This window comes from Melanerpes formicivorus, unplaced genomic scaffold (assembly GCF_026170545.1).
Source record: "Melanerpes formicivorus ecotype bairdi unplaced genomic scaffold, bMelFor1.0.p_v2 SCAF_19, whole genome shotgun sequence".
Classification (NCBI taxonomy): Eukaryota; Metazoa; Chordata; class Aves; order Piciformes; family Picidae; genus Melanerpes; species Melanerpes formicivorus.
Genome location: NW_027142371.1, coordinates 14,654,175 through 14,680,571, shown reverse-complemented (window position 1 = coordinate 14,680,571; position 26,397 = coordinate 14,654,175). Strand labels below are relative to the sequence as shown.

At 64.0% G+C, this 26,397-nt stretch overlaps 2 protein-coding genes across 3 annotated transcripts; both read left to right on the top strand.

The window, feature by feature from the left end:
* Positions 1-3,465: 3,465 nt before the first annotated feature.
* On the top strand, positions 3,466-9,461 carry REM1 (RRAD and GEM like GTPase 1). Its single transcript, XM_068150227.1, has 4 exons — positions 3,466-3,843; positions 4,084-4,166; positions 5,150-5,354; positions 5,492-9,461. Exons 1-4 carry the CDS (start codon positions 3,528-3,530, stop codon positions 5,767-5,769), a joined length of 882 nt encoding a protein of 293 aa, XP_068006328.1. The 5' UTR covers positions 3,466-3,527; the 3' UTR covers positions 5,770-9,461.
* A 1,308-nt stretch (positions 9,462-10,769) lies between these two features.
* On the top strand, positions 10,770-24,490 carry HM13 (histocompatibility minor 13). Of its 2 annotated transcripts, XM_068150225.1 has the most exons (13): positions 10,770-11,034; positions 12,565-12,663; positions 13,904-13,986; positions 14,761-14,849; positions 15,723-15,808; positions 15,953-16,078; positions 17,341-17,398; positions 18,230-18,313; positions 18,580-18,616; positions 19,838-19,940; positions 20,388-20,473; positions 23,057-23,243; positions 24,035-24,122. In XM_068150225.1, the coding sequence occupies exons 1-12, from the start codon at positions 10,819-10,821 to the stop codon at positions 23,205-23,207; spliced, it is 1,218 nt and encodes a 405-aa protein (XP_068006326.1). In that variant the 5' UTR covers positions 10,770-10,818; the 3' UTR covers positions 23,208-23,243; positions 24,035-24,122. The 2 variants fall into 2 exon arrangements, with proteins under 2 accessions (XP_068006326.1, XP_068006327.1); XM_068150226.1 differs by lacking the exon at positions 23,057-23,243 and having other exon boundaries at positions 10,777-11,034; positions 24,035-24,490.
* The last annotated feature ends 1,907 nt before the right edge of the window (positions 24,491-26,397 follow it).

Below are 26,397 nucleotides of genomic sequence, written 5' to 3'. Positions count from 1 at the left end.
GCCCAGCACTGCCAGGGCACCACCAAGCCATGGCCCTCAGCACCACAGCTCCAGGGCTTTGAAACCCCTCCAGGGATGGGGACTGCCCTGGGCAGCCTGGGCCAGGCCTGGACAACCCTTTGGGGCAAGAAATTGTTCCTCATGTCCAGCCTCAACCTCCCCCTGGAGCAACCTGAGGCCATTTCCTCTTGTCTTATCCCTTGTTTAGAATCCCTTGGGGATCAGCAGGCAGCGGGGGGGGGATGGATCTCCCACCCCACCCCTGGCTTTGAGCTGGATCCCCCCAGGTAGAGCTGCAGAGGGCAGGAGGAAAGAGCCTGGACTGTTTCAGGAGGCAGTGTGGGGGGGAGGCCAGTGGCTGCCTGCTGCCTGAGTGCAGCATTGGTTTTTTTCTTTGGTTTTTTTCTTTAGTTTTTTGTTAGGTTTTTTTTTCTGATTAAAGAACAACAGAAAGAAAAAAAAGCTTTAAAAAAAGGCAAATTAATTAGCCTGGGCAGCTGCTGGGGCTGGGGTTACCCAGGGTGGCTGGGAGGAGAGTTATAAATAGCAGGAAGGCCCAAGTGGAAAGTTTCTGTAACATCACAAGTCAGGCATTTGGTGCTTGCCCGCCCTGGCAGGCAGCAGCCTGTGCCAGCCCCCCCTGCGCCATCCCCTGGCCCTTTCCCACCGCCCTCCCTGCCACTTCTCACACAGCTCCACCACTCCTCTGGCCTTCCTCCTTAACCCTTTGCTTCCAGGCACTGGATTTGCCTCTCGAAGGAGCAAAATCAGGCTCAAAACTCTGCTCAGCCTGGGTGTGTAGGTCCGGAAGGACCAGGACTGGCATTGTGCCCCTGTGCCGGGCACCGGGGAGGGCACACCTTGAACCCTGGGGGCAGTTTTGAGCCCTTCGCTCCAAGAAGGGCATTGAAGGGTTGGAGCAGGTCCAGAGAAGGGCAACAAAGCTGGGGAAGGGTCTGGAGAGCAGGGCTGGGGAGGAGCAGCTTGAGGGAGCTGGGGGTGTTCAGCCTGGAGAAGAGGAGGCTGAGGGAGACCTTGTGGCTCTCTGCAGCTCCCTGAGAGGAGGCTGGAGCCGGGGGGGGGGTTGGGCTCTGCTCCCAAGGAACCAGGGACAAGAAAAGAGGAAACAGCCTCAGGTTGCCCCAGGGTGCATTTAGATTGGACCTGAGAAGAAAATTCTTCACTGAGAGGGTTCCCAAAAACTGGAACAGGCTCCCCAGGGAGGGGATTGAATCTCTGTCCCTGGAGGGGTTTCAAAGCTGTAGAGATGTGGTGCTGAGGGCCATGGCTCAGCACCAGACTTGGCAGAGACAGAGAAGGGTTGAACTGGATGAGCTTACCCAGACAAAATCATTCTGATTCTGACTCTGTGACCCTTGCTGCTCCCCCTTGGGCACAGACCCCAGCAGAGCTGTGCCCTCTATGTGTCCATTCCCACCTGCACTTCAGTTGCCCTCATTAAAACCTCCTCCTGGCTTCAAGGGCTTCCACCAGCAGCCTCCAGCCCTGCACAGGGCTGCTCTGGACGTACAGTTTGTCCTGGCCTGAGATGGAGATGGATGAGCAAGCCCAGCTCCCTGTGAGAAAGCAGATGTGCCTGCCTCCTCCTGCCTGCTCCAAGCTGCTCCTGCCTGCCCCTGCCTGCTCCTGCCTCCTCCAGCCTGCTCCTGCCTCCTCCTGCCTGCCCCTGCCTGCTCCTGCCTGCCCCTGCCTGCTCCTGCCTCCTCCAGCCTGCCCCTGCCTGCTCCAGCCTCCTCCTGCCTGCTCCAGCCTCCTCCTGCCTGTTTCAGCCTGCTCCAGACTGATCTTTTCTGCTCCTTTCTGCTCCAGCCTGCCCCTGCCTGCTCCAGCCTGCTCCTACCTGCTCCAACCTGCTTCTGCCTGCTCCAGCCTGAACTTTTCTGCTCCTTCCTGCTCCAACCAGGCCTTCTTGGCTTCTGTCTTTCAGGACTCACTGATGTGGGCTATTTTCATTCCTTCTCCCTCTGGCTTGGCCCAGGCTGCTCAGGGCAGTGGTGGAGTCCCCATCCCTGGAGGGGTTTCAAAGCCTTGGAGATGTGGTGCTGAGGGCCATGGCTTGGTGGTGCCCTGGCAGTGCTGGGCTAAGGGTTGGACTCAAGGATCTCCAAGGTCTCTTCCAACCAAAGCTCTGCTGTGATTCTCAGACAGGGGCCTGGAGGGATCAGGCTTGGAGCTGATTTCTTCTGTCCCCAGTTTAGTGGCTGGGGCAGACCATGAGCTGGGAAGCAAAGCAGCACTGGGCTGAGCTGGAGGTGGGACTGGGCTCAACTGGGACAATCCTCAACTGGTTTGAAAGGGTTTCCCCAGCAGCTTGCTTTGTCCTGTGTCCTACAACCAGCTGGGTCCTCCCCACTAAAAGCCAGTCTCAGACCCTGGGGACATGGAGAAGCCAGCACAGCTAACACAAGCTGGCTTCCCCCCACCTCCAGCTGCTGGTGGGGATGGGATTGGACATGTCCAAGCAGTCCCCAGCCTCCCACCCCAGCCATGCAGGAGCTTCTTCTCCTCCTCACACCAATACAGCCCAAACTTCTTCCTGGGCTTTGCTTTGCCCCTCCCAAGCCTCCTCTCTGTGTCTCTCTCAGGTGCTCACAGGACATGGAAGTGGTTTTAGTGTCCCCACCAAGGAGACTTTGTTCATCTGACCCTTGCCACAGAGTGTCCCTTTGGTCCCCCCACACCCCTTCTGCCTACCACATCCCCTTGGTCTCATCACCTCCCCTCCATTCCATCACATCCCCTTTGTGCCATCGTGTCTGCTCCATGCCATTGTGTTCTCTTCGTGCCCTCACATCCCCTTTGTGCCATCCCAGTCACAACTGGAGGAGCTGATGCCAAGAGGAGCTTCCCTATCCCTCTGAGGGGTGTCCTGGGACTGGCCCTGCGCCTTTGAGGCTCTTCCAGTCCTTCCCAGTGTGGGTTAGACCGGGGACGGGGCCAGACTGCTGCCAGTGTTTGGGAGGTTTGGTGCCAGCGGTGCCAACCAACAAGTTCAAATAAAAACAGCTCCTGTCCTCACCCGTGCCAGGCGAGCTTCGGGCCGTGCTTTCCATCACCAGCTCCTGGTGACAGTGCCGTGGCATCTGCCAAGCTGGGCACCGAGCTCCCGGCGCAGCACAGCCCTGCCGGGCAGCGGGCAGTGGGCACTGCTCGCTCCTTACTTGGCAAGGCAGCGGAGCCGTGCGGGGGGCACCAGCAGGGAACCGCCACCCTCCCCGGCTGCTCCCCGGGCACGGAGGGGACGCACCCCGCGGGGGGAAACTCGCCCTTCCCCAGCACCGGGAGCCCCGCGGGGACCTCGGGGACCGGACGGAGCGGCCGGGACCGGAGCCGGTGCGGCCCGGGGGTGTGTCCGGCGGGGGAGGGGCCGGGCGCGGCCAGGGGGCTCCGCCTCCAGGCTTTAAAGCCCGGGACCGGGCGGCGGCGGGGTCTGTCCCGGGGAAAGTTGTGCCCGAACTACCGCCGGCTGAGACGAGCACCGGGGACCGGGGCCTGTGGGTGCCTCGATGACCCTGAACACGCAGCACGGGAGCAAGACCCCGCTGCGGAGGAGGGCCAGCACTCCTCTGCCGCGGCCGGGGGTGCGGGATGCTCCCGCCCGGGGCGAGCCCGAGCACCCCCAGCTCGGTCACACCGCCTCCGAGCCCAAGGGCAGGGCCGCGGCCCCCCGGGGCAGTTGGTCCTCGGAGTCCTCGGGCTCCTCTGTCTCCTTGGAGCCCCGGTACCGAGTGGTGCTGCTGGGTGACCCCGGTGTGGGCAAGACCAGCCTGGCCAACGTCTTCGCCGGTGTCCAGGAGCGGGACCTGCTGGAGCAGCACGGAGGTGAGTGCCGGGAGTGCCGGGGGCTGCTTGGGGACCCTCTGCGGCAGGGACACCCACCCTGGAGGAGGTAGAGGAGGGAAGGGGAAGGGGAAGGGGAAGGGAGGGGGCAGCAGCGTGTATCCATTTAGGGCCCCGCAGTAGGAAACGTCCATGTGTGAGGTGGAGAGGAGCCTGGCAGCGGGGCCAGGGCTGGGTGCCCAGGCAGCGCCAGGCCAAGCAGGCTCCCCTGGCATCTTGCAGGGGCCATGTACGAGCGCACGCTGGCCGTGGACGGCGAGGAGACCACGCTGCTGGTGATGGACGCTTGGGAGCCGGAGCAGCGGGTACGGCGCGGCTGGGGGAGCTGGGACCTGCCCCGGCAGCGGGGCCACTGCTTCGGGGCTGCTGGGCGCTGTGGAGCTCCCTGGGGCTTCCCCAGAGGTGTCCAAGGCTTGCTGCTTGCCCTCACTGCAGGGTGGCACTGGGGGCCTTGGGGGTCATGTCTCTGGGTGACTCTTTGCCCACCTCCCCCAGGTGTGAAGATTCTCGTGACAAGGGCACAGGGTGCCCCTGGCGTGGGGGGGGAGAGAGGGGGGGAAGGGGAAGGGCTGTGGTGTCAGCCTGCTTTGAGAGGCATGGAAACAGTTTGAGGATGGGGCTGAAGGAGCCAGCTGGGCACCTCCACACGAGACAGTGCTGCCAGCCAGGCCACGTGCTTCAACGGGCAGAGCCTGGCATGGGGCATTCCTCACACCCAGTGCACAGAGGTATCTTCTGGGCAGCAATGCCAGTGCTGCTGTCACCTCCTCCTTCAAAACACCCCTTGGCCTCCCTCCATGCCAGGGCCTGGCATTCCTGTGGGTGCCACTGGGCAGCAACCAGCCCTCCAGGGCAGTGATGGAGCTAGTGCCAAGGCTGTGACCATGGGCAGAGCACCCACACGGGCTGGGGCTGCTTTTTTGCACATCCAGAGATGCCCCAGCACCAAAACGCCCCCAAAACGCCCCCAAAACATCCCTTTATTTCCACTAGAGACCCACCCCAGGGGCTGGGCCTGGCTCAGGCACCCAGGGTGCCAGCCTTGAGTGGCTGAGGGCAGCGCTGTGTGCCAGGCTGAGCCCACAGCCCCTGTTTGCTGCTGAGAGAGGAGGAAACTCCAGATCAGGAGGTTCACTGGGCCACATCTCTGGTGCCCACCACGCAGGGCCAGGTGGGGTGTGCCGCGGGGTGCCCTCGGTGCCAGGGTGCTCTGTCATGCCTTGGCCGCAGTCAGGGGGACGCCGGCAGCCCCCCGCGGGGCGATGCCATCCTCTTCCCCTCTGGGCAGGGCGAGGAGAGCCGGCGCCGCAGCCGGTGCCTGCGGGTGGGGGACGCCTACGTCCTGGTCTACTCCATCACCGACCGCAGCAGCTTCGAGAGCGCCTCGGAGCTGCGCATCCAGCTGCGCCGCGCCCGGCAGGCTGAGGACATCCCAATCATCCTGGTGGGCAACAAAACCGACCTGGTGCGCTGCCGAGAGGTCTCCCTCGAAGGTGAGAGCTGGCGGCAGGCCTTGCCTAGCTTCTGGGGACCGACCGCCCCCCTTGCACCCCCGCGTCTGTCCCTGAAGCTGGCCGCGGTCAGGGTGCCAGCGGGACCGTGCCCCCTTTCCCTGCCCTTCCCTTTGCAGAGGGCCGAGCCTGCGCCGTGGTGTTCGACTGCAAGTTCATCGAGACGTCGGCGGCCCTGCAGCACAACGTGGCCGAGCTCTTCGAGGGGGTGGTGCGGCAGATCCGCCTGCGCCGCGGTGCCAAAGAGGCCCCCAGGCACCCCGCGGCTGGCCAGAAGCGCAAGGAGAGCCTCACCAAGAGGGCGCGGCGCTTCCTCGACAGGCTGGTGGCCAGGAACAGCAGCAAAGTGACCCTCAAAGCCCGCTCCAAATCCTGCCACGACCTGTCCGTGCTCTGAGTGCTGCCACCTGCCCGTCCCTCCCGCACGCCGGCAGGCACTGGCTCCACGGAGCGCCCAGACGGCGCTGGAGCCGTGCTGAGGACCTGGAGATGATTGACCTGGTGCTGGCGGATGCCCGGGGGACGCTCCAGATCCGGTTGCTTCCCCTCCAGGAGAGGGGATGATCCCCTGGGATGCACCCGTGGAGCAGAGGGTGGGATGGGCACCGGCACTTGGGGTGGTGGGACCCTGGGTGACTGATCATAGAATCCCACAATGGTTTAGGTTGGAAGGGACCTTAAGGATCACCTGGGGCCAAGCCCCTGCTGTGGGCAGGGACACTACACCAAGTTGCCCAAAGCCTCATCCAACCTGGCCTGGAACACCTTCAGGAATGAGGCATTCACAGCTTCTCTGGGCAACCCATTCCAGTGTCTCACCCCCTGAGCACAGCCCTGTGGAGCTGCAGGTGAGGGCTGGCCGTGCCCTAGTGCAGGGCTGGGCACTGCTGGGCCTGTGGCAGGTCCTGCCCGTGGTGCCTGTCCTTTGTGGGGCAGCAGGGACCAGTGAGGGCACAGTGGCAGTGTCCACCTCTTGGGCATCCTGTCTGGGGAGAGGGGCTCTGGGAATACTGGCAGCATCTCCTGGCACCCCTGTGCCAGGGTTTTGTGCCATGTCTCCCTGGCACTGGTGTGTCTCAGGCTGAGGTTTTTCTGTCCTGGTGCAGTGGGGGAAGCCCTGGACCCACAGAATAAGCCAGAGCAGAGAAGTGCTGCTCTCTGCTGGGTCCCTGCCCTGCCTGGGGAGCTGTATCCCAGAGCCATATGGCCAGGGCAGAGGACTTGCCTCCTGCTCCAGCACAGCCTCGGTGGGCTCCATCTCCACCAGCTGAAACATCTCAGAGCAGGGAGAGCCTCTGGCCAGGGAGTAGGAGTCCCAGTTCCTCAGCCTGTGTCTGCAGCATCGTTCCCTGCCACGAAAGGTCTCAGCCCCTCTGCACCTCCAGAAGAGCCTCTGGAAAGGGCTGTTTGGCACCGTGGGAGCTGCCTCTTGGGCAGGGAGCTGGGCACTTGGGTGGTTCCCGCTGCCCTGGGCAGCGTGGCACTGCCAGGAAGGGACGTGCCTGGCCGCAGCAAGCAGCAAGTGACCCTGGGCACCCGGGCAGGGGATGCTGGAGCCGTGTGGGCTCCACTGGTTGTTTTTGGGCTGCGCTGGCAGCGAGCAGCCAGGATGCCGCGGGGGATCCTGCCCGGCAGGCCTGGTGCCAGGGAGGAGCAGCCGGGGGTCAGGTCGGGAGTTTCCGCTCGCTCTGCAGCTGGAGCCTGGGGAGATGCTTGGCCCTGGCCAGCACGGTGCAGCCAGAGAGGGGCTCAGCAGCACAGAGGGGACACAAGAAGGACGTGGACCTGCTGGAGTGAGTCCAGAGGGGGGAGCCACGAAAATGCTCAGGGGGTTGGAGCACCTCAGCTACGAGGCCAGGCTGAGGGAGCAGGGGGTGTTCAGCCTGGAGGAGAGAAGGCTGCAGGGAGACCTTAGAGTTGTGTTTCAGTATCTGAAGGGGAGCTACAGGAGGGCTGGGGAGGGACTGTTCAGAAGGGCCTGGGGGGATAGGATGAGAGGCAATGGTTTGAATCTGGAGCAGGGGAGGTTTAGGTTGGACATCAGGAGGAAGTTCTGCAGAGTGAGGGTGGGGAGACGCTGGCACAGGTTGCCCAGACAGGTCGTTGAGGACCCATCCCTGGAGACATTCAAGAGCAGACTTGATGTGGCCCTGGGCAGCCTGATCTAGTTGGAGGTGTCCCTGCTCCTGCAGGGGGGTTGGACAAGATGCCCTTGCAGGGTCCCTTCCAGCCAGGGCTTCTGTGAATCTGTGCAAACAGCCTCTCCACAAGGGCAAACCCCAGCCAGGGCTGCTGCCTAGGACCAGGGAAGCCTTTTCTCCACGCTCCTTGGTGCCTTGCACAGCGCTGGTGCCCATGGCAGGGCTGCTGTGCCAGGGCCCTGCCCTGGAGCTCCCTGTACCCCGCTTCCTGGGGCTGCTGGATGTGGTGCCGCAGTTCAGCCGGGGCTGGGGGCTGCTGCCGCTGCCGTCCCTCCCGCGGCTGTGGCCGGCGTCTCCCTACGGCAGGAGGCAGCAGGGGGGTCACGGGATGGAAAATTGGCAGCCAGCAGCGAGGGGAGTGGAAAGAATGAGCTCAAACCCAGAAAAATGCAACCAAGCTGCGGGGTGGGAGGAGAGGCCAAGGGGGGGCCAGGGCCAGGAGCTGGGAAACGAAGCGAGGGAGGAAGGAGGAGGTTCGGGGGGGGGGCTGCCTGTGGCCCCCAGCAGGGCTCTAACCTGGGGCTTGCTGGCCCCAGACCCTCCCTGGATGGCCTTCTGTCCCAGTGCTATCCATTCCAGTGCCCTCTGTCCCTGTGCCACCCATGCCACTGCTGTCCATCCCTGGGGATCCCTCAGTCCCCCTGCCTGCCATCCCAGCTCCACTCATCCCAGTGCCATCCATCCCTGAGTGGCCACTGGTCCCAGTGCCACCAATTCCTGTGCCACCCATGCCACTGCCATCAGTCCTTGGGTGGCCATTGGCCTCAGTGCCATCTGTCCCAGTGCCACCCATTCCTGGGTGCCCATCAATCCCAGTCCAATCTCCCCTAATCCCACCTCCTCCCTGGCACTATTTACCCCTTATGCCATGTGCCCCACCCCAGTGCCAGCAGCCTTGGTGCCAGCAGCCCTGGCATGCTCTGTTCTGCTCACCATCTCCCTGGGACAAGGGAACACCTACCCTGGGATGCCAACCCCGGGGCTGCAGAGGCACAACTCCTTTTCTTTGCCCAGTTTCCCCTGCCCATGCAGGAGGACACCCCCACTATCCCTTGGGGCTCCCCCCCCAGCTCAGGACTGTGCTCCCACCCTGCTTAACTCAGATTTGGTGCCAGAAGAGCTGAACTGGGACACCTCAGCTCCCTGGCCAGCCTTTGCCCAGAGCCTTGCTGCTCCCATTGTTGGTGCCAGGGGGGAGGCAGGTTCCTGCTTCCTGGAGGCACTGTGGAAGCAAATGGAGCTGCTGCTCCTCGGGCAGGAACCAAAACCGAAGGAGAGGCTTGGGGGGGACTCCTGGAGGGGAGTGGTTTGAGGTGGGGGGGCTGCATCTTGGAGCCCAGAATGGGGCTGGCACGGCACAGGGGCCCGAGCAGCAGGAGCAAGCTTGGGGGGGGGAAGCATCAGCCTGTGCTGAGAGGGTCCCAAACTAGTCTGGGGGTGTCCCTGAGGGGGTCAATAAGGGAGGGGAGGGGAGGGTCACAGCTGCTCTGTTCCAGCCCTTCTCCTCTGGGGACCAACCAGCAGCAGCAAGAGGCCAGTGGCCCAGAGAGGGGCTCCCAGGGGGCCATTCCATCTGCCCTCTGCCTGCAACACAGAGCTATGAATCACCCTGGGTCCTGAAATAGATTGTTGTGTAAAAAACAACCCCAGAAAATGAAAAGAAATAAGAAGGGGGGGGGGGAGTAAGAAAAAGGAAGAGGGGGAAAAAAAGAATGCATTAAAAAAGCCTTCCCTTTAAAACTTGGGGCTTTCATCCCTGCTGCCCTCCCTCCCCCCACCCCTGCCTCGGGTCGGAGCTGGGGGCAGCACCGTTTCGCTTTGCTCAGTGTTTTTTGCCTCTTCTCTTGTGTCTCAGCAAACTCTCTCCCCACCGAGGGCGATGGGAACGTGCAGGAGGAGGAAGAGGAGGAGGAGGGGGAGGAGGCTCGGTGGCGGGGCCGGGCCGCCGGCGGCTCGGGAGGGGATATTTGGGAGGAAAAAACACATTTCAGCCAATTTTCCAGCGGAACCCTGGCCCCTGCCCAGCGTCAGGGAGAATTTGGTGTCACTTATGAGGCGTCCTGTGAGGCGGCTGCTTGATGAGCGTGGCCATGGGTGGGCTAGGAGCGGCTCAGCAGCACCCCGGGGAGGGCGTGGGGAACGGGGAAGGGCAGGAAAACCCAGGGCGGGGTGGAGGAGAAGCCTGCGAGCCCCTGACCCACCTCAGGTGGCTGAAGCCACCACCTTCCTGCTCAGTCATTGCCCTTTATGGCTGAGGAGCTGGGAAAGTGCTGGCTGCGGGGACCCGCTGCTGGCACCATGCAGTCTGGGATAAGGACTGGGATGCTCCTGGGCTGAGGGGGCTGGCACCGCACGGCAGCTGCGGGCAGCCTGGGCTGCGCACCGGGGAGGCTGCGCTTCCAACGCTGGGTTCAGTCCTGGGCTCCTCACTCCAAGAAGGAAACTGAGGGTCCGGAAAAGGGGCAACGGAGCTGTGCAAGGGTCTGGAGAGCAGGGCTGGGGAGGAGCAGCTGAGGGAGCTGGGGGTGTGCAGCCTGGGGAAGAGGAGGCTGAGAGGAGACCCTCTGGCTCCTGAAAGGAGGCTGGGGCTAGGTGGGGGTTGGTCTCTTCTCCCTGGGTAACAAGTGGGGGAATGCCAGGAAATGGCCTCAAGCAGCCGCAGGGGAGGTTTAGGTTGGATACCACGAAAAGTTTCCCTACTGAAAGGGCCTTGGGGCACTGGCTCAGGCTGCCCACGGCAGTGGTGAAGCTGCATCCCTGCAGGGCTTTCGGAACCGCTTGAATGAGGAGCTTGGGGCCACGGTGTACCAGCTGTGTGCAGGGAGATGTTAGGTTATGGTTGGTCTCTTCCAACCAGGTCATCCTGTGGCCAGCAGGACCAAGGCTCTGCCCGGTCCCACCAGCCTCGGGCTGCCCTCACGGCTCCCGCTCCCGGTCTCGAAGCAGGGGAATGAGTAGAGCAGAGCCTGCCCGCCCCCGGGGCTCGGCTGCCGAGCAGCGGGACCCCCAGAGCCGAGCCGAGCCGAGCGGAGCGGAGCCGAGCGGAGCGGAGCGGAGCCGAGCGGAGCCAGGCGGAGCGGAGCCGCGAGCCCCGGGATGGTCCTGCGGCTGCCGCCGTCTCCTAGCAACGCGGCGGCGGTGGGCGGGGCGGGCGGCCGCGTGCCGCGTGACGCACTTCCGGTGGTAAGAAGGACGTGTCCCTGCCGCGCGCCGGCCGGAAGCGGAGCCGGGGGGGAGCAGCCGCCATGGAGGAGGCCGCGGCGCACAACGGCAGCGCCGCCGGGGCCGGGGCTGGAGCCGGAGCCGGAGCCGGAGCCGGAGCCGGGACCGGGACCCCCGCGGCTACGCGCCCTCCCGCCACCCCCGAGGGCATGGCGCTGGCCTACGGCAGCCTCGTCCTCATGGCGCTGCTGCCCATCTTCTTCGGGGCGCTGCGCTCCGTCAGCTGCGCCAAGAGCAAGGTACCGCCGCGGGCCCGGGGCAGCCCCGCCGAACCCCCTCCTGGGGCGGCCGGGCCTCTCCGCAAGCCCTGTCGCTTCCTGACAGACCCTGCGGGGCCTCCAGCCCTCGGGAGGCCGCCCGCGCCCTGGGGGGTCCCGTCCCGCAGCCGGCCCCCTGGCCCTGGCAAGGCAGAGCCAAGTCCCGGGAGCGGCGGGACACCCGCGGGGACAGCCCTCTGCCCTCCGCGGCCTCGGCCCTGCGTTCGCTGTCACCATCAATTCCAGTGCTGCAAAACTCCTCACTGTCCCTTACCATAGAATCCTAGAAGGGCTTGGGCTGGAAGGTGCCTTAAGGATCATCTGCTGCGACCCCCTTGCCGTGGGCAGGGACAGCTCCCACCGCAGCAGGATGCTCAGAGCCCCCCCGCAAGAGATGCTGTGTTGGGAAGGCTCTTGTGTGGCTTTGCCTGGGGCTGGTCCCCTGGGTGCTGCCTGCCCTCCCTGTGCTGACCCTGCAGCCCATCCTGCTGCAGCCCATCCTGTAGCTCTCTGCAGCTCTCCCCTGGCCTCGGGTAGAAATGGCAACTGAAACCCCAGCCCTCTGTCTCCTGATGCTCAGGAGGTGCAACTGCCTCACACTGACTGATTTCTTACTCTTTTTACAGCCCCTGGTCACCCTTATGTCTTACTTTGGGGGTCCCAGATGATTTTTGGGGGGCGGGGGGTCCTGCCACCTCAGGCTGCTGTGGTCTGTGGGCAGTGCCCAGCTGTGGTGTGGGGGGAGGGATTGCTCTGTGCTCATGCTGTGGGCAGCCTTTATTAGGCACTTGCCTGAGCACTGTGTGGCAGCTGCCATGGCCAGCAGAAGCTGCTGGTCCTGCACAGAGTGGCTTTGCAGAAGGGCTGCCAGCAGGAGCCCTGTCTGGTGCTGGCTGCAGGTTGCCTGTGTGAGATTAGGTCTCCAGGCAGGGGAGCAGGCAGCAGCCCAGGCAGCAGCACAGGCAGCCCTGTGCCTCTCCTCTGAAAGCTGCAAGCCTCTCTCCTGGGAGATGGCTTGAAAAGGGGCTGGTTTGGCTGCTGCTGCTGCAGAGGTGTCTCAGAACTGAAAAGGCATTTAGGAATGGGGGCTGTGAGCACAGGGAGTGTCCCAAGGGTGAGGTGGGGGAGAAAAAGGTGGCTGGAGAGAAGCATCACCCACAGGGTGCTGGACATATGGTGTGCACAGATGGGGCTGGGGGGGATGGGGAGGGAGCCCAGCTGGGCAGGGGGGGAAGGAGCAGTGCCAGGGCAGGGTGGTTTTATTTGTCTTTCCCCTTCTCCAGGAGGAGGAAAGCAGCAAAGTGTGGCAGCCCTTGGGGGGAGGAGGAGGAGGAGGAGGTTGGCTTTTCCCATCCCAAGCTCTGCCTGTGACACAGCCCTGCCTCTGGGAACCATGGGGGGGCAGTGGGGGCTGTGCCCCTCTGAAAGGCTCTCTTGAGCCTGTTCACCTGCTGCTGCAGTGTGCAGGCAGGGCAGGGGCTGATCCCCTCTGTCCTCTGCTTCCCCCCCCAGAACTCCTCAGAGATGCCAGAGACCATCACCAGCCGGGACGCCGCTCGCTTTCCCATCGTGGCCAGCTGCACCCTTCTGGGGCTCTACCTCTTCTTCAAGGTAAGTGAGCAGCACTGCAGCTGCTTCCTGCCACCCTCCCTGCCTGGACAGGAGCTCCCCAGCTGGGGCTGGCTCCATGCTGTGGCCCTTAGTGTTGGGGCACAGTGTGTAAGGCTGTGCAGCTCGAGCTCCCCCCCGCAGCAGCGCCTTGGTCCTCGCCTCAGCTGGCTCAGCCTGGGGGAAGTCAGAGTGGGTTTGTGCACAGCTTGGCTCTGCAGAGCTGCTGAGGGATGAGCTCACCCCTGAGCTTTACCTGGCCCCATGAACTGACCTGCTGGTACACAGAAGGTGCCAGGGAGTGCTGAGGTGCAGATGCTCTGTGTGGGGCTTCCAAAGCCTCCTCTGCTGAAGGCCTGTGGGATCCTAGCCTGGGCTGAGCCCCTGTGTGTGCAGGTGAAGTCTTCTAGAGGTGCAGAGCCACCAGAGAGCTGGCTCAGGGAAGCACTTTGGTTGGAAGAGAACTTTAAGACCATTGAGTTACCCCAGCACTGCCAGGGCACCACCAGCCCATGGCCCTCAGCACCACAGCTCCAGGGCTGGGGACTCCACCCCTGCCCTGGGCAGCCTGGGCCAAGCCTGGACAGCTCTTTGGGGGAAAGAAATTGTTCCTCATGGCCAACCTGAACCTCCCCTGGGACAACCTGAGGCTGTTCCCTCTTGTCTGTCACTTTTCCTTGGGAGAAGAGCCCAGCCCCCCCCTGGCTCCAGCCTCCTCTCAGGGAGATGCAGAGAGCCAGCAGCTCTCCCCTCAGCCTCCTTTGCTCCAGGCTGAGCACCCCCAGCTCCCTCAGCTGCTCCTCCCCAGCCCCCACTGGGCTGTGGGGCTGGAGTTAGCTGTAAGGCAGCAGCCTGTGGGGGAAAGGAGTTCCAATTACCCCCTGTTTAATTAGGGCAGGAGACACTCAGGCACTGCTGAGCAGGAGGTGGGAGGTGGGGATGCTGCTGCTGCTGCTGCTGCTCCCCCCCTGCTGGAGCAGCCTCCCAGCCTGCTGCTGGCTGGGGGGGGAGCTCTGTCCTCCTTTCTGACCCTTTCAGCAGCTGGGGAGGTGCAGCCCATCTCCCAGGCCCAGTGTGCTTGTGCAGGCTATTTCCAACCTCTCTCCCATCAGCAGGGCAGGAATTTGGGTTACTCCAGCTCCTCTCCTCCTCCCCCTGGAGCACTGAGGCTGCAGCTGCCAGCAGCAGCGCCGACTGCTGAGGCCCCTGCGCCGCCTGAGCCCTCTCTGCCTTTGCCTTGCAGATATTCTCCCAGGAGTACATCAACCTGCTCCTCTCCATGTATTTCTTCGTGCTGGGGATCCTTGCCCTGTCCCACACCATCAGGTAGAGCAGAGGGAAGGCTGGGGGTGGGGCAGGGCTGCTGCTCAGGGAGGGGCTGCTCAGGCCCTGCTGCCTGGCAGCGCAGCCAGGTCCCAGCTCTCAGCTTGTTGGCCCTTGGTGGTGGTCAAGATGTGAACCACAGCCTGGGGGGGGGGGCAGCCAATGTCTTGGGGGTGCCCACACAGCATCACTGGGGGAGATCTGGGTGGCCACCATCCAGAGCACCTCGCTCTGAGGGGCTGCTGTGGCTAAGGGCAGAGCTCCTCAGCTGCTGTGTTCCCCTTCCTGGGCTGGCAGAAACAGGCAGCTGGAGCTGAGGGGCACAGCCCCAGGCCCTCAGCCTGCTGCCTGGTGGGAGGTGTTGAAAGCTGTTTCACTAACTGAACAACTAAGAGCTGGTTTCCTGTTTCCTGAGCCCTGGGGTGCTGGGGACCAGATGCCTTCCCCAGAGCAGCTCTGGCCCAGGGCTTTGGCTCTGCTCCCCCTGCTCCCTGGTGGCACAGCCAGGTTCTGGGTGCCCAGGGAGCTGCTGGGGGGCACAGGGCACGTGCTGGGGGCTGGGCTGGGTCTTCCCTCCTTACCCTGCTCCTGCTGCCTTAGAGCATTTGTGGGGGCTGGCACCTGAGGGCAGATCAGACCTCGGGGTGGGGGCCGAGGCCCTGGGGCTCCTGCCAGGCCTTGAGGTGGCAAAACTGGGCAGAGGTGGTGGGCAGAGGTGGTGGGCAGTGGTCTGCAGGGTTTCTGTTGAGCTGCCCTTCTCTGCTGCTCTCATTCCAGCCCCATGATGAACAGATTCTTCCCTGCAAACTTCCCCAACAAGCAGTACCAGCTGCTCTTCACCCAGGGCTCCGGGGAGAGCAAGGAGGGTAGGTTGGCTCCCCCTGCTCCTGGGCAGCTCTCTCCTCTGCCTTCACTGCTTTGGTTCCTGCTCCCTTGGCCTTTTGACTCCCAGCCCCTTCAAGCAGCCTGCTCACAGCTCTGCTGCTCCCTCCCCAGGCTGCTTCTGGAGGCAGGGTGAGCCCTGCAGAGCTGGGGCTGCTGTGGCCACCTTCCTGCTGGTGTTTTCCCCTCTGTGCAGCCTCTCTGCCTGGCACCAAAACAGCTCCCAGAGTGCTGCTGGGATGGAGCTGGGGCTGCTGCTCAGAGCCCTGCCTTTATTTTGCCCCACCTCTGGACACATTCAGGTTGGTTGGGGCTGTGAGCAGCCTGCTCCAGTTGCAGATGGCCCTGCTGGCTGCAGGGGGCTTGGGCTAGGTGAGCTTGGAAGGTTCCTTCCAACCCAAACCACTCTGGGATTCCATTTAAGCTCCTGGGGGAGTCTGCTCTTTCCTTTGTGCTGCCTTAACTGCTGTGGTTCAACTCTGCACTGGGAGAGGATGCTCTGATGAGTGTCTTGCCCTGTAGCATCACTGGTGAGGCAGCACTTCTTCCAGGGATGCCAGCAGGGGTTGAGTGGTGCAGGAGGGGGCAGCAGCTTTGCCTGCCCTGCCTTGGCCAGTGCCTGAATCCAAGTTCCTCTCCAGCAGAAGGATCCCAGATGCTGAGCCTGGCTGGAGGGGGAGCTCTGGGCTTGCCAGGCCTGGCTGTTCACTGTGGGGGGGGGGGCTTTGCATGTGCTTCCCTTGGGCAGGGGCATTGCTGGGGGTCAGTGCCCCTCTGTGGTGCAGCCTCAGCTCAGCCCCCTGCAGGAGGAGCTGCTGGGGCTGCCCAGGCTCTGACCCTGCTCTCTCTGCTTGCAGAGATAGTCAATTACGAGTTTGACACCAAGGACCTGGTCTGCCTGGCCCTCAGCAGTGTTGTGGGGGTCTGGTACCTGCTGAGAAAGGTAGGTGAGCCCCAGCCCTGGGGCAGGGGCAGGGGGGGCACCAAGCACCGAGCCGGATCCACCCCCAGCCCCTTGCCGAGCGAAGCCTCCTCAGGCTGCAGGGCACAGCAGGGACCCAAACCTTCCCTTTCCTGTCCCCCTCAGCACTGGATTGCCAACAACCTCTTTGGGCTGGCCTTCTCCCTCAATGGAGTGGAGCTGCTGCACCTCAACAACGTCAGCACAGGCTGCATCTTGCTTGGAGGCCTCTTCATCTACGACGTCTTCTGGGTAAAGGTCCCCCCGGGGCAGCCCTGGGCCAGGCCCTGGGGCCTCCCTGGGGGCCCCACGCTGGCTGGACACCAGCTGGCAGGAGGGATTTAGGGGTTTCCAGCTCCTCAGCCCAAAGGGCTGTGGGTGGGGATGGTGGCAGCACCCAGCAGCAGCAGCAGGTGGCTCAGCAAAAGCTCTCTGGGTCTCTTGAGGGCTTGCTTTGAGGTCTCTCTTTGATTCTGAGCTCTGAGATGTTGCTCACCTGCTGCTAACCAGCACCTGCTTGGTGCCTGCTGCTGGTGGGTCCCAGGCTAGAAGCTTGGGTATGGAAAGGAGTGAGAGACATGGAGTTGTTGGAGCAGGGCCAGAGGAGGCCATGGCAGGGCTGGGAGCCCTCTGCTGTGAGCCAGGCTGAGGAGCTGGGGTTGTGCAGCCTGGAGAAGAGAAGGCTCCAGGGAGAGCTCCTGGTGGCCTTGCAGTGCTCAAGAGGCTGAGCAGGAAGCTGGGGACAGACTTCTGAGCAGGGCCTGTTGGGGCAGGCCAAGGGGGGATGGTTTGCACCCAAAGAGGGAGATTGAGGCTGGAGAGAAGAGAGAAATGTTTGGTGCTGAGGGTGGGGAGAGCCTGGCCCAGGCTGCCCAGGGAGCTGCCCCATGCCTGGCACCACTGCAGCTGAGGCTGGCTGGGGCTGGGAGCAGCCTGCTGGGGTTGGGGCTGTCCCTGGGGGCTGCAGGGGCTTGGTCTGGATGACCCTGAGAGGTCTCTCCCCACCCAGAGCAGTCTCTGCTGAGCTTGGTGGCTGCCCTGTGTGTTTGCAGTCCAGCCCCAAACCCTGCCAGCACTTCAAGCCAACAGTGCAGGACAAGTAAATGACCTCAGGGCCGAGCCCAGCTGTGACAATCCCTGCAGTCTCTGTTGGAAGCTGAGAGGCAGCAGCCTGCTGCTGGCTGGGACTCTGCTGGGACCTCCTGCCTTCAGCTCACCCCTTGCATAGTGCCCAGGCTGTCCAGGCTTGGAGAATCAGAGCTGAAGCAGCCCTGGGGGGTGGGGGTGGGATGTGAGTGGCCTCCTGGCTGTGCTTTGGGAGCATCCCTGATGTGCTCAGCTGTCCCAGCACTGTGCTGTGCCTTCTCCCCTGGGTGCTGGGCTCACCTCTGGCACTCCTCTGCCCACAGTTTGGTGACTTCTGGGCTGTTTTTCTGCCAGTGGGGGCCAGGTCTGAGCCTGGCCATGGCTCCCTGCAGCCATGGTCACCCTGCCCCCCCTCTGCTTGTCCCTAGGTCTTTGGCACCAACGTGATGGTGACAGTGGCCAAGTCATTCGAGGCCCCCATAAAACGTGAGTGACTCTCCCCCTGTGTGCCTGTGGAGGGGGAATGAGCTCTGCCCTGCTGCAGCCACTGCCCTCTGCACCTCCCAGCATCCAGAGGTGGCTCAGGGGGTGGGGGATGTGTGCAGGAGGCTTTCCCACCAGTGCTCTGTGAGGCTGCTGTGTGCTGTCACCAGGCTGCAGGCAGCTGGGGCAGGTTCCTGGGGGGGTGTGCAGGGGGGGGATGGTTTGCAGAGCCCTGAGCTGGTTGGGTTGGGCTCTACCCCCTCAGTGGGAAATTTACTTTGCTCATGAGGGAGAGGGTGAAAAGGCAAAAAATAATCACAGACAGCCCCCCCCAAACCCCAATCCAACCAAACCCCCTCCAGAGACCAGCAGGAGGCAGAGCTAGACTGGAGAGGAGGAAGAAACTCTTTGGGGTGAGGCTGGGGAGGCTCTGGCACAGGCTGCCCAGGGAGGCTGTGCCTGTCCCCTGCCTGCAGGTGTTCCAGGCCAGGCTGGATGAGGCCTGGAGCAGCCTGGGCTGGTGGGAGGGGACCCTGCCCAGGGCAGGGGGCTTGGAACTGGATGATCCTGAGGGTCCCTTCCAGCCCAACCCACTCTGTGAGTCTCTCAATTGCTGGTGTGGGGTCCTGGAGGTTGGGGCTGAAACCTGCCTAAGCCCCCTCAGGTTGCCCTCCCAGGGGTTCTCAGGAGGGAGCAGGGAGGGAGCTGCAGGAGAGGAGGAGGCCAAGGGTCTTGCCCTGCTCTGGTCCCTTTTCCCCAGGCAGCAGCAGCAGTGCTGGGCTCTGCTCAGCACAAGGCCTCCTCCCTCACTGCTGCTCTCTCTGCCCCTGGCAGTGGTTTTCCCTCAGGACCTGCTGGAGAAGGGGCTGGAAGCTGACAACTTTGCCATGCTGGGCCTGGGGGACATTGTGATTCCAGGTGAGGAGAGAGCAGGGGGGGACGTGCCCGGGGCCCCTCCCTGCCCAGCAGCTTGCCCTGCTCTGCCTGTGGCCCTTGGGGGACCGGGGGAGGCAGGCTGTGAGAGCCGGGGGGGGAGGGAGGCTGCGAGAGCCGGGGGGGATCGCCCCGCGGGGCCTGGTGCTGTGCCTGCTGCCACCAGGGGGCGCTGTCCGCCCAGGCACGGCGCCGGCGCCGCCGCGGTCCGGCCCTGCCGCTCTCCCCTCACTGCCTCCTTCTCCCCGCAGGGATCTTCATTGCCTTGCTGCTGCGGTTTGACATCAGGTGAGTGGGTGGCCGGGAAGGGGCTGGGGGCAGGGTGGATCTTGCAGCGTTTTGGAGCTGCTTTTGTAGAGGGGGGAGAGGAAAAAAAGAGAGGGGGGGAAAGAAAACCCTAAACCTCCACAATGGAGGAAAAGGGGCAGGCTGGGGAGGCAGAGCTGTGTGCCCCCCTCCTCCAGGGCTTGGTGTGGGCAGCCAGGAGAGGGGCTGGGACAGGGCAAGGTGTGAGAGGAAGCTCTTGGAGGGGCTTTGGGAGTGCTGCAGGGGAGCTGTTTGAGCTCAGTGCAGCTGCTGCACGATGTGGCAGGGCAGGCAGCACCTAACAGCCAGCCCTGAGCCTCCCCAGCTCCCTGGCTCTGAGGAGGAGAGGGCTGAGGCAGCGAGGGGGAAGCAGTGATGGCCTGGGGAAGAGCTGGGCATGCTGGCACCTGGGAGGTGCTCACATGGATGCAAGTCAGTGCCTGGCAGTGCTGGCTGCTGCTGGGCTGGCAATGGGGAAAGCAGCTCCTTCCTACACAGGGGAGCTGCACCTATGACCAGGGTGGTGCTTGCAGCAGTTGCCCCACACTGAGTGGGGCTGCAGTGCTGTGGCCTTGCTCCTGCTGCTGTTGCTCAGCCCCTCCGTGGTCTGTGCCAGCTCTTCCAGGTGTTTCCACCCACATCCTGCCTGCACCTGCTGGGAATTCCAGTTCCTGCTGCCTGCCCTGCAGTAAACCAGCAAGTGGAGAGCTGGGGTGCCAGGGACTGGCTGTGTCTCCCCCAAGAAAGGGGGGACTCAGTGTCTGGGTCCCAGCACTGATTCTTGCCCCCACAGTGGCCATCCAGCAGCTGGATCATAGAGCCACAGAGTCCTTTTGGTTGGAGGAGACCTTTAAGGTCATCCAAGTCCAACCCTCAGCCCTGCCCTGCCAGGGCACCACAGCTCCATGCCTTTGAAACCCCTCCAGGGGTGGGGACTCCACCACTGCCCTGGGCAGCCTGGGCCAGGCCTTGACAACCCTCTGGGGGAAAGAAATTGTTCCTCATGGCCAACCTCAACCTCCCCTGGGGCACCTCGAGGCTGTTTCCTCTTGTCCTGTCTCCTGTTCCTTCCTTTTCCCCAGCCTCTGTCACCCCTTCCTGCCCCACCCCACTCCCAGGGGGCTGGGAATGCTGTGCCAGCTGCATTTTGGCCCCTGGCATCCCTGAGCCAAGGCCAGTGTGCTCTGCTCCCTTCCCTTGCAGCCTGAAGAAGAACACACACACCTACTTCTACACCAGCTTCGTGGCCTACATCTTCGGGCTGGGCCTGACCATATTCATCATGCACATCTTCAAGCACGCCCAGGTGAGCTCCAGCATGCCCTTCCCCAGCAGGCCACACCACTCTGACCATGGCACTCCTCCACCATGCCAGGAAGAGGTCCCCCTCCTTCTCTGGGCTTTGTTTTCTGCCAGTGCCTCTCCTGCCCAGCCCAGCCCTGGCTCCGGGCAGCTGCCTTTCCCCTCCCAGCCTCTCACCCAGGCTGCCCTGGGGGGGGTTTGGGGGCTCTTTGCAGCCAGCCTGCCCCTGAAGCCCCACCCTGGGTGCTGTCACTGCCCTGCCTGTGGGGCCTGGCCGTGTTTGTGGCCCCCCAGCCGGGTTCTGTGCTGCTGCAGCTGCCACTTGGCTCTCCCAGCTGCTTCGGGGGCACGAAGCCTCCGAGCCGCACCGCGAGCGCTGCCCCAAGGGGCCAGGGCCGGCTCCCCCCGAGGGGGCATCTGTGCTTTAACCGCTGCTGTCCCTCCCCCACAGCCTGCTCTTCTCTACCTGGTCCCTGCATGCATCGGATTCCCACTTCTGGTGGCCTTGGCAAAGGGGGAAGTAACTGAAATGTTCAGGTGAGGCTCAGCTGGGGCCCGCGGGGCTGGGGGGGGGGAGGGGGGCGTGCAGATGTTCCCACGCTGGGCACAGCTGGAGGGATGGCTTCACCTGGGCAGGCCCTGGGCGTGTGAGCTGGCAGGGGCCGTGCCGGGACATGCCGGCGCCGGCTCCAGACACCGCCCCGCGGCCCGGCCGGGGCTCTGCTGCGGCACCAACCGGCAGCCAGCGGCTGGCAGCGGCTCCTCCGCCCCGCTGACACAGCCTGCCGTGTGCTGGCAGGCAGGGCAGGGTGGGACCGTGCACCTGGGCTGCAGATACTTGGTCATTGTGTCCCAGGGCCTGGGGGCGGGGGGGAGCGGAGCCGGATCCAGCTGCCGGAGCAGCCAGGGCCGGTTTGAGCACATCCCAGCTCCCAGCTCAGCTGAAGGAGCCTGGCTGGCAGCACCCTGCCTGCCCCAGGGCTGCAGAGAAAGGGATCCCTGAATCCCAGCGTGGTTGGGGCTGGAAGGGACCTCAGATCATCATCCAGTCCAACCCCTGCTCCAGCAGGGCACCCACAGAGCCTGCCCAGCAGCACAGTGCCCAGGGGGGGTTGGAAGCTCTCCACACCAGGAGACTCCACAACCTCTCTGGGCAGCCTGCCCCAGGGCTCTGCTCCCTCACACCAAACAACTTTCTCCTCATGGAACCTCCTGGCTGCCACTCTGTGCCCATTGCTCCTTGTGCTGTCCCTGGGCACCACTGAGCAGAGCCTGGCCCCAGCCTCTTGCCCCCCACAGCTCCTTCAGCTCTTGCTGAGCATTGCTCAGCTCCCCTCTGGGGCTGCTCTGCTGCAGGCTCTCAGCCCCAGGGCTCTCAGCCTTTGCTGCTCCCAGAGCTGCTCCAGGCCCCTCAGCAGCTCTGCAGCCTCCCCTGGACTCTCTCCAGCAGCTCCCTGTCCCTCTTGAGCTGGGGAGCCCAGAGCTGTGCTGTCCCTTCCAGCCTTTCTCTCAGCCTGCCACACTCCAGGCCTTTGCCTGCTTGCTGTCAGTCAGCAGCTCCTGCCTGGGCTGTCCCCTCTGAGCCCCGGGGAGCCTGGGCTGTCCCCTCTGAGCCCCGGGGAGCCCGGGCTGGCCCTGCTGGGAACTGGTTCTCCCTGTTGTGCTGGTGGCTGAGCACTGGCCCAGGGCAGCTGGAGCAGAGCAGGGACAGCAATAGGACCATGGAAGGCTCCCAGTTTGAAAAGGCTTTATGAGGTCCTCGAGTCCAGCCAGGAGAAGAGCCACTTGCCCAACCCCAATTTGGGCACTCTGATCCCAGAGCAGGGCCCTGCAGCCTCCCTGCCTCGGGGTGCCCCTGCCCGAGCTCCCAGCAAGCTGCCAGCGAGGCCAGCGCTGGGACTGGGGCACAGCACGGCCCCAGCTGCCTTGGCCTCCTCCCCTTCCCCTGGGAGATGCTGCTTTGCCTGTTCCCAGTGTTCCCAGCAGGCTCTCAGCTGGGGCCCAGCTCCCCAGCCCTGCTGCACCTGCCCTCCCTTTGATGTTTGCTTCTGAGGATCGATGCTGCAGGCGCCGAGCGTCCTGGGATCGTCCTTCCTGTGCACCTGGGAGCCCACTGCCTGACTCACCAGCTGACACCAGCACCACCTCCCTCCCTCCCTCCCTCCCTTCCTCCCTCCAGTGCTGGGAAATAGGGGAGAGATGAGCTGTGGGGCTGGGAGGCTGGCAGCCAGGCACCAGGGGCTCGTTGCCCCCTCCCAGAGCCTGGGCACAGACTGCTCCAGCAGCAGTGCTGCCTGCTGGGCTTGGCTGAGTGTGAGTGGCTGGGGGAGGGGATGCACCCCTGGAGTGCAGCCCCCTGGAGTGCAGCCCCCCTTGCAGGCAGAGGCAGTGGGACGTGCCAGGACGTGTGCCTGGGAGGGTTCCCACTGCAGGAGTCCCAGCACGTGGAGCTGGGCCTCGGTGTGGCCTGAGCCTCCCCTGCTGCTCACAGCCCAGGGAGGGCAGCTCCCTGCTGGCTCGTGGGCTCTCAGGGAGGGTCTGAGACAGGGAGCAGGAAGGGCAGTGCTGTGGGGAGAGTGGGAGCCAGCAGCTGTGTGCTGCAGGCTGGGGAGGGGGTGCTGATGGAGCGTGGGTGGGGGATATTGAGGGCAGTTTTGGGCCTCCCAACCTCCCTGAGCCTCCCCAGGCAGGCAGTGGCCTTCACTCTGCCCTTCAACAGTGAGGAACCCATCCTGGGGCTCATGCTGCTGCAGACACTGACCTGGAGCAGCAGGACAGAGGCTGCCACCTTGCTCTGCTCCCTGCCCCACTCTGCTGCTGCCTTTCCCAGTGCCCAGGCTTGCTGCCCCGTGGGCTCCAGCTGCCTGGCTCTGCCCTGGGAGCTGCTTTCCCCTGGGATCTCAACCCTCTCTTTTCCCTGCTGCAACCCTGTCCTTGGTCTGCAGGCAGGAGCTGAGGCCCACCCAGCCCTGGCCAGCAGCCAGAGGGGCCAGCACCCTGCCCAGGGTGGGGAGTTGGCAGCAGCCTCACTGCCCCAAACTCCTTTCTCTCTCCCTGCCCCTCCTGTCTGTCCTCTTCTCTCCTTTCCCTTCCTGCTTCCTCTCTCTCTCTCTCCTGCAGCTACGAATCCTCTGCTGAAATCTTGCCTCACACTCCAAGGCTCACTCACTTCCCCACGGTGTCAGGCTCTCCAGCCAGCCTTGCTGACTCCATGCAGCAGAAGCTGTCCTGCCCCCGCCGCCGCCGGCAGCAAAGCCCCAGTGCCATGTAGCAGCGGTGCCCTCTCCCTGTCTGTCGCTCTGCCCAGGTAGGGGCTGCTCCTGGCACCCCCCTCCCCCCTGGCAGAGGCAGTTGGCATCATCTCACTGCTCCACATCAGCTTCTCCCTCTTGGTTTGCTTTTGGTTTTGAGAGGAAAGCTCTGAAGGTGGAGAGGCTTTGACTTCTCTGCCCCCGGAGGCAGCTCTTGGGTTTCCTTCACCCCAGGGCCTGGTGCTGGGGGTTGGGGGAGGGTGGCAGCCAGGGGAGCAGAGCCCTGGGGGGTGGGGGTGGGGTTGTTGGTCGTGCTGTGGCTCCCCACCCTTGCTGGCATGGAAATGTGTGGCTAGCCAGGATGGTGCTGTGGGGAATGAGGACAGACCCCAGGCTCAGAGCTGGCCTGAGGGCTGCCTGGGTGAAGCCTCAGCCCATAGCTGGGTGCCCTCCATTGCTGGAGGTGGCTGGGGGGTGTCCCAGCCCCTGTCTCCCCCCCTGGAGCTCTGCTCCATCGTGTTTCCTGCTGTGGGAAGGTGAGGGCTGGAGCTCCCCTTGGCTTCCTCAGCACAGCCCTGGGCTGGCCCTGCCTGGCACAGACCTCTGCAAGGTCTGGCCTCAAGGAGTCACAGATTGCATGGGGTTGGAAGGGACCCTCCAAGGTCATCTTGTGCAGCCCCCCTGCAGCCAGCTGGGACCCCTGCAGCCAGCTGGGTCCCCTCCAACCAGCTCAGGCTGCCCAGGGCCACGCTGAGTCTGATCTTGGATGCCTCCACAGACAGGACCCCAACCACAGCCCCGGACAGCCTCTTCCAGCCTTTTACCTCCTCCTCTCTCTCTCTTTCAGCTACGAGGAGAGCTCTACCCCCAAGGAGGTGCCTGGGGCCTCCAAAGAAGAGTTGACAGAAGCGCCCAAGAAGGAGAAGTGACCTCGGCCGTGGGGCTGTGCCTGGCGCCGCCGGGCTGGGGCCCTTCCAGACCCTCTGCAAAGTGACAGACGACGAAGCAATTGTTGCAAGAGCATCGTGTTGTGTGTGTGGGAGCAGCCCCCGGGGCGGGGGTCGATGTAACGCCGCATAGCCAGCCCCTCCCGGCCCCCTCCCTGCCTGCTGGGCTGCTCCGGGGGGGAGGAGGGTACCGGGGGGGGGGGGAGGGGGCAGCCACAGGCCGGTTTTTAAATTTTGTATTGTGCATTTGCTTTCTCTCATGATTAAACCATCCCCAAGGAAGGGGCAGCTGGGCTGGCAGGGCCAGGGCTGTGCCACCCGCTGCCCCTGCACTCCTGGAGTCCTCTCGGTTGGAACAGACTGGCAAGGTCGTTGAGTGTCCCCACCCCCCCCGGGTCCCTCAGCACCGCAGCTCTGCCCCTGCCCTGCGCTGCTGCCCAGCGCCTCCCGGGAGGGGGCCTCGGCCATTGCCCCAGGGAGCCTCTGCCAGGCTTGGAGAACCCTTGCAGTGCAGAAATGTCTTCTCCTCTCCACCCTGAGCTTCCCCTGGGGCAGCTGGAGGCCATTTCAGCTCCTCCTGCCTCTTGTTCCTCGGGAGAAGAGTGGGAAAGGGAGGCAAGGAGCTGAGCGACCCCACAGCCAGCCCGGGAGTGGGGTGATGGCTGCACAGGCTCTGCCCCCTCCCAAGCCTGGGCCCTCACCCTGGGACAGGCAGGGAGCTGGGATGGGCACAGGGAGCAGGGCAGGCAGGGGGGGACTGGGACAGGCAGGGGACACCAATGCAGGCAGGGGTTGGGACAGAGGGACACCAATGCAGGCAGGGGTTGGGACAGGCAGAGGGACACCAATGCAGGCAGGGGGGGACTGGGACAGGCAGAGGACACCAATGCAGGCAGGGGGTTGGGACAGAGGGACACCAATGCAGGCAGGGGTTGGGACAGGCAGAGGACACCAATGCAGGCAGGGGTTGGGACAGGCAGGGGACACCAATGCAGGCAGGGGTTGGGACAGGCAGAGGACACCAATGCAGGCAGGGGTTGGGACAGGCAGAGGACACCAATGCAGGCAGGGGGTTGGGACAGGCAGAGGACACCAATGCAGGCAGGGGTTGGGACAGAGGGACACCAATGCAGGCAGGGGTTGGGACAGGCAGAGGGACACCAATGCAGGTAGGGGGTGGGACAGGCACAGGACACCAATGCAGGCAGGGGTTGGGACAGGCAGAGGACACCAATGCAGGCAGGGGTTGGGACAGGCACAGGACACCAATGCAGGCAGGGGTTGGGACAGGCACAGGACACCAATGCAGGCAGGGGTTGGGACAGAGGGACACCAATGCAGGCAGGGGTTGGGACAGGCAGAGGGACACCAATGCAGGCAGGGGTTGGGACAGGCAGAGGGACACCAATGCAGGCAGGGGTTGGGACAGGCAGAGGGACACCAATGCAGGCAGGGGTTGGGACAGGCAGAGGGACACCAATGCAGGCAGGGGGTGGGACAGGCACAGGACACCAATGCAGGCAGGGGGTGGGACAGGCACAGGACACCAATGCAGGCAGGGGTTGGGACAGGCAGAGGACACCAATGCAGGCAGGGGGTTGGGACAGGCAGAGGGACACCAGGCAGCAGGGGGTGGGACAGGCACAGGACACCAATGCAGGCAGGGGGTTGGGACAGGCAGAGGACACCAATGCAGGCAGGGGTTGGGACAGGCAGAGGGACACCAATGCAGGCAGGGGGTTGGGACAGGCACAGGACACCAATGCAGGCAGGGGTTGGGACAGGCACAGGACACCAATGCAGGCAGGGGTTGGGACAGGCACAGGACACCAATGCAGGCAGAGGGTTGGGACAGGCAGAGGACGCCAGGCAGGGGGTTGGGACAGGCAGAGGGACACCAATGCAGGCAGGGGTTGGGACAGGCAGAGGGACACCAATGCAGGCAGGGGGTTGGGACAGGCAGAGGGACACCAATGCAGGCAGGGGTTGGGACAGGCAGAGGACACCAATGCAGGCAGCAGGGCTGGAGCAGCTGCAGGCAGGGGCTTCTCCCGCAGCTGCCTCTGCTCCCACTGGTGCCAGGTGTCCTGTGTCCTCCCTCAGCACCTTGGGGGCAGCCATGTGGAGGATCCTGCACCCCTCTGGCCGTGCCCACTGCCAGGCTGAGCAGAAGAGTTTGCAGCCCTGGCAGCCTGGCCACAAAAGCCGCATTGAGGCCTCCTTGGAGCACTAGCAGTGGCGCCTGGTGTTCTGCCATCTCCTG